Below are 6000 nucleotides of genomic sequence, written 5' to 3' on the forward strand. Positions count from 1 at the left end.
AAATGATAATTTTTTTCTTGTTCTTTGTGTACTTCATTTTCACTAATTGTATTGGGGTTTTTTTTGTGATCTGTCAAATTCATTATATTTGCAATGATCGTTTGTGAAAATATTACTGTTGAGGGGACTTCAAACACACCTAAATTGTTAAAAAAAAAAAAAAAGTACAAGACTACCTGAGAGTTTGTTTGCATTTAAAAATTTAAATAAATAAAATAAATAAATAAAACAACACACACACACACATAAAGGCTCAGACCCCTTAAGCGTTACATTATGCAGTATAAAACTATAATAATACTATAACCAAAAAAAAAAAAAGACTTTTCACACACAAAAACAATAATTAGAGGGTGACTTATCGGGCTGGACGGCTCTACCAATGAGGTCAACTATTATTATTTCAGGGAGTTGGCAACCCTATTACTGACATACGGACGGTCTTCAACCCAAGAAGACAAAATTTTCAGGTAAAAGTTTTGTTTTTGCCGTCTGCATCGGTACTGATGTGTTCGTAAAACTCTCTTAAATGTCATTACTGGGTTCGATTGTGAGAGCTGTCGTCTCCTGTGTCCGTGCTGCCGTTTTTGCTAAAACAGCACAGCTGTTACAGGCAGCTTGGGTTAACACTAGACCTGTGCCGATTACCGGTTTCAAGGTACACTGTGGTATGAAAACGTCAAGGTTTCAAAACCGCAAAAGACGTCTGTCATACCGTGACTAAGGTATTAGCTATTGTTTATGTCCAAAAAATGCATGGAGAAAGCCTTCGCTTGCAGCTGTAAGGCTCAACCCTCCCTCAACGGTTGTTGCTTAGTGTCAGTGAGTTAGCTGTGCTACATGATGGCTGGAGGAGGTGAAACTCCTGAGCTTTTTACCCCCGTCGAAGAAAACGAAATCACTGCTTTGGGAATAACTCGGCTACAGAAAAGACCGAGCAAAACGAGTGGGACCCCCAGTGCAGCGGCTCGCCGAGCAGACCCCGCAGAAACGCAAAAATAATCCATCTTTGTGAGACTGACAACGATGAGGGAAAAGTTTACACGGCTGATGTGGGGACAACGGCGTCATCTCGGCGACAAACCGTCATCTCTCAGTAGTCATGTGTAAATAAATTGTTACTTTGCTATCAAAAGCTCTATTTGTCTGGTTGTTCATGGTATTTTTTAAAAGGAAAACATCAGATGTTTGGGATGTAACTAATGCAAAAAATAGCTTTGTTAGAGTCAAAGTTATGTTTGAAATGTATGCGTTTACAAAAAGCTCATTTTCTCCATTTTTTTCATCAGAAATTGGAAAATTGCTCAAACTAAGCTATTTTCTAATGCCGATTTCTAAAGAATGGAAAAAGATATGAACTTACTTTTTTTTCTGCTGAAAGAAGAGAGACTAATCTTTCTTTTGTTGGGTTCCATGTTTATATAGCAATAGAACAGAATTTTCTGTGGGCCTTGCAAAATCAGTCAAAATCCAGAAAAACGGCCGGGAGCGCAGGGCCTTGCTCTGGTGAAAATGGCTGGGAGTGAATTAGTTAAATGTCTACAAACTAAGATGCTTGGGATTTCTAATGTTAGCAGACCATTTGCATTCATAGTGCAGAAATTAAATGAATAATAGGGCTGTCAAAATTATCGCGTTAACGGACGGTAATTAATTTTTTAAATTAATCACGTTAAAATATTTGATGCAATTAACGCACATGCCCCGCTCAAACAGATTGAAATGACAGCAGTGTAATGTCCGCTTGTTACTTGTTTTTTGGTGTTTGGCGCCCTTTGCTGGCGCTGGGGTCCAAATGATTTTATGGGTTTGAGCACAATGAGTGAGCATGGTGTAAGTATTGACAACAATGGCGAGCTACAAGTTTATTTTTTGATTGAAAATTTTACAAATTTTAATAAAACGAAAACATTAAGAGGGGTTTGTTAATATAAAATTTCTATACCTTGTACTAACATTTATCGTTTAAGAACTGCAAGTCTTTCTATCCATGAATCGCTTTAAGAGAATGTAATAATGTTAATGCCATCTTGTCGAATTTATCTTTATAATAAACAAATACAGTACTTATGTACCATATGTTGAATGTATATATCCGTCTTGTGTCTTATCTTTCGATTCCAACATTAATTTACAGAAAAATATGGCATATTTTATACATGGTTTGAATTGCGATTAATTACGATTAATTAATTTTTAAGCTGCAATTAACTCGATTAAAAATTTTAATCGTTTACTAGCCCTAATAATAAATGAATGAAAAATTATAAATATGTAAAGTCCAGGACCGCAAATGTTGGTATCGGGTTTTCGGAGTTGGACAATATCGGGAGATTGATTATCGTTTAAAAAGTCATTATTGTACAACTCTACTTCACATTCATAATGTAAAAAAAGTGGATGTTACCCTGAACAAACTGTCCATCCAGATACTGATGTGAACTACTGGTGCATGATAATTATAGGTCCGATAATAGGAATTATGACGTCATCCCAATAAATCCAATAACATTATTAACAGGACCGATAATATGTACTATGCTGGCTGGCCAGGAAATCAGTTGACAATTTGCGGGACATTGCTGCTACCTGCTGGTCAGAATAATTCGCTGCATCTATAATTTGTTCCACGAACTCATTCACTTTACACAGTGCTGTGTCTAGGAGTAGCATTGACAATCGTGAATGCTTTCTGTTATTTACATTTCCGCCTCGGAATTATATGTCTAAGTATTTGTTTACTATAACATAGGGATGTGCAATATATGTTTACTTTGGTGGTGAAGGGTCATATGTACAGAACTTCATAAGTTGTTGTGTTATAGAAGCCAGCCAATGCTTAAGGCTAGTAGCTCAAGCTAGTGTGCTATGCTATGCTATGCATACATATAATAGTTGTCGTGTAATGTTAGTCCTGTCAGCATGCTTTGTAGGATTTTCTACTATGGAGAGAAACCTCATACTTTATTGAATATGGGTTCACTCACTGCCGTTTATATTGATTATTATAAGGCAAGCCATTAATCCATTTTGTTCTACCATATTTTTGTTATGAGGAATGAGTGATAAACCTTACTAATGTTTGCATTTTACAGTGTTAGTTATAAGTTAGTAAGTTATTGAGAGGCGTTTTGGTTATTGATAGGCTTGCTTTCCTAACCTGTCTCCCAGGTTAAGAAAGTTGTTTCATGGACCAAGACCACTACAGTCTCCTGTAGCACCAAATATTTTAATTTGATGACAAAGCACAATACCTGTTGGGTTTATGTTTTAGTTCAGTGCTCATTGTTCAGGAAACACATCTTCAATTATACTGATAAATTGATTGCTATTGACTCAAATTTATTTGAAAAAATAAATATAGGCACTTTATTTGAAGTCAAGACTGTTCTTGTCTTTGTTTTGTTCATTATAATAATGTTCATGTCATTATGAAAATTCTGGTGAGGTCAAAGGCAAATGTATGTTGAATCCACCATTATTTTTATTTTTTTAAACCTCCAGGTGTTCAAAAACTCGGGTGGATATACATTTTAAAAATTATATATTTATTATCGGATATCGGTATCGGCTTTAAAGAGCAGGAAGTTATCGGTATCTGTTTCAAAAAATGGATATCGTGCACCCCTAATGTGAACCAACCTGTATTGGTTGGTATGAACAGAGCTTTCATTTTCAAACTTTACCCTTTTCTAAAGTGACCATCTGTCTCACAATCCCTTGCAGAGTGAGAGGATTCTCTTGCCAGCTTTATACTAAGTCTTTTCTCACTTTGATCGCAAGTCTGAAGAAATATCTTCACTTACCAACTGTGGTCTTTCACTTAATAAGGTGTTTTATTTTGCAGTGAGTCACCCACAAAGCAAGTTAAGCAGAGATAAAACCACATTTTTCTTTTATCTGTCGCTACATTCGCTTGTTTCCATTCTGACAATTAGGCAAAAATGTGGATAATACCCTTTTACATAAGAGTTCCACTTTGTGAAAGACAGCCTCACTGCGTGACTGCACCTAAATCTATGTTTAGGTGACCAACAATCCCTGTTGCCAAGGAAACTGTGAGGCAAATGAATTTAAGCGCATATTTATGTAATCCATCTGAAAGGTCCACTTGCTATACTCTATGCATTCTCCAACCAGCTGCTGTGTGTGTGTCGTCACTTCCGGTTGGAAAGTGCATCCAGGTGCCACTGTACAGTTAATGTCCACCTCTTACTTTGAGCCAACTCACACCGACACACACCTGCTTCCTTTTTTTTCGTCATTTCGGGATCATTTCAGGTCCGACTCTCACAATGGCAAGACGGCGAGCGCACACATATGTGTGACATGAGAAGACAAATGGCGGGCAGCTAACCTGCTTATGAAGGTAAGACATGAAGCAGCTGGAAGCTGGAGATTAGCATGCAGAGTGAAGTAGCCTTCAACGTGGACTCACACTGACTTGCTGCAGTTCCAATGTGACACAAAGCATCGCTTCCCCACATCCAACACTTTTACTATCCACGCAGGTTGACAGCTTACAAAGCATGACACAGAGTGTAGGAGATGTGAGTAAGGGTCATTGAGAGTGAGAGAAACGTACAGCTTTATACTAAGAAAAAAAAAAGGAAGAGTGTTGTATAATTGAGGGAGCGTGGAAAAATGAACACTTCCCTCTCTTGTGTGTGCAATACAAATACAGCTGTGGTTCACACACAAATATGCACACACATACACACACACACACTGGGCCAGAGTACCATGAAGAAGCTTACCTTTGTAGTCACAATGCAGAGGCAGTCCATGGTATTTAGTACGAAATATCGGGGTGTGTTTCAACCCCCCCAACCCCCCACGACAGAGGGCTGAGACCCCCACACCCCGCTCCCCAGCCTGCCCCACTCCTACTCTCTCGCTCTCGTCCTGCCTTTCCCCCCTTTTCTCTCCTTCTGTGGATCTCTTCTTTGACTAACCGAACCAGCGAGGGAAAGCGAGGATGGAGGGAGGGGGAAACATGAAAAGGGAGGGGGAGGGCCACAGGGAAACGAAGAGAGTGAGCGGAGAAAGACAGAGGAAATAGGGTGGTCTCAGAATTTTGGATGAGAGAGAAAGTGGAGGCAAGGCAGCAAGGTGAGGGCACTCTGATTCAGAGAAGAGGGGGTGTGAAGATGGAAAGAGATGGAGTGATGATGGAGATGGTGGGGATTCAAGAAATGAGCGGGGAGTCACACTAAGGGGGGGAAGAAGCAGAATAAGAAAGCAAAACGGGATGGAGGAGGAAGAAGCGAGGAAGGGGACCGCTATGGAGAGAAAGCTGCCGAGTGGGTGTGTGTGTGCGCGCATGTCATGTATATATATTTGTGTGTGTTTGAAGACAGAAGGAATTAGACCGCGAGAAAATGTGTCGAGAAGGAGAGTGTGAATTACGTATGCATCAGGAAGCCAACACGAAGCAACGAAACCTATAGAATAAAGCTTATAAAGACACCCAACATGAAATGCCATCTTAAAGGGTTCTTCTGCTTGTCCAAACACTTGACAGGTGTTGCCTTAGTAATGGTGCAATTGTTGCCATGGTAATAGCAAAGCTCATTGTTGTCATATACAGTTTAGCACTGTATGTGCAACATTTCTGTGCTATGTGGTGGTTTAGATGTGAATTTTACTCGTCGTGGAAATACAGTAAAAGGAGGAGACTCATGTCTGGATAAGTATATTTAAATAAATAATCATAAGGACTGCTCTGTACATGTACATGTACTCAGCTGTACATGCACTCTGCCTTTAAGATGTTGGACTGTACCACTCGTGCTGGTGTAAAAGGGGATTGTTAGCTTCGCTTGTTTGCATCATCAGTTCTATAATTAAGTACAAAACCACCCCTCTGCACACGCCCCCTCCACAAACTCCCCACTATGATGGAGCAGTGGTGCAGCAATTAAGCAATTCTGGATGATGAACACACATTTTACTCCCCGGGGTGAAGCATCATAGGGGCATTCCATTGAAATGTACAAA

At 39.4% G+C, this 6000-nt stretch overlaps 1 protein-coding gene across 1 annotated transcript in view; it reads right to left on the minus strand.

The window, feature by feature from the left end:
• The window catches only part of LOC130906104 (disks large homolog 4), a 163394-nt gene extending 158158 nt beyond the window's left edge, over window positions 1–5236 (minus strand). Inside the window, exon 1 of the mRNA XM_057820045.1 lies at window positions 4758–5236. Coding sequence (XP_057676028.1) covers window positions 4758–4787 — 30 coding nt within the window. The 5' untranslated portion in view covers window positions 4788–5236. The remainder of the gene's footprint in view (window positions 1–4757) is intronic.
• Between the last annotated feature and the right edge of the window lie 764 nt (window positions 5237–6000).

Source organism: Corythoichthys intestinalis, chromosome 18 (assembly GCF_030265065.1).
Source record: "Corythoichthys intestinalis isolate RoL2023-P3 chromosome 18, ASM3026506v1, whole genome shotgun sequence".
Taxonomy (NCBI): domain Eukaryota; kingdom Metazoa; phylum Chordata; class Actinopteri; order Syngnathiformes; family Syngnathidae; genus Corythoichthys; species Corythoichthys intestinalis.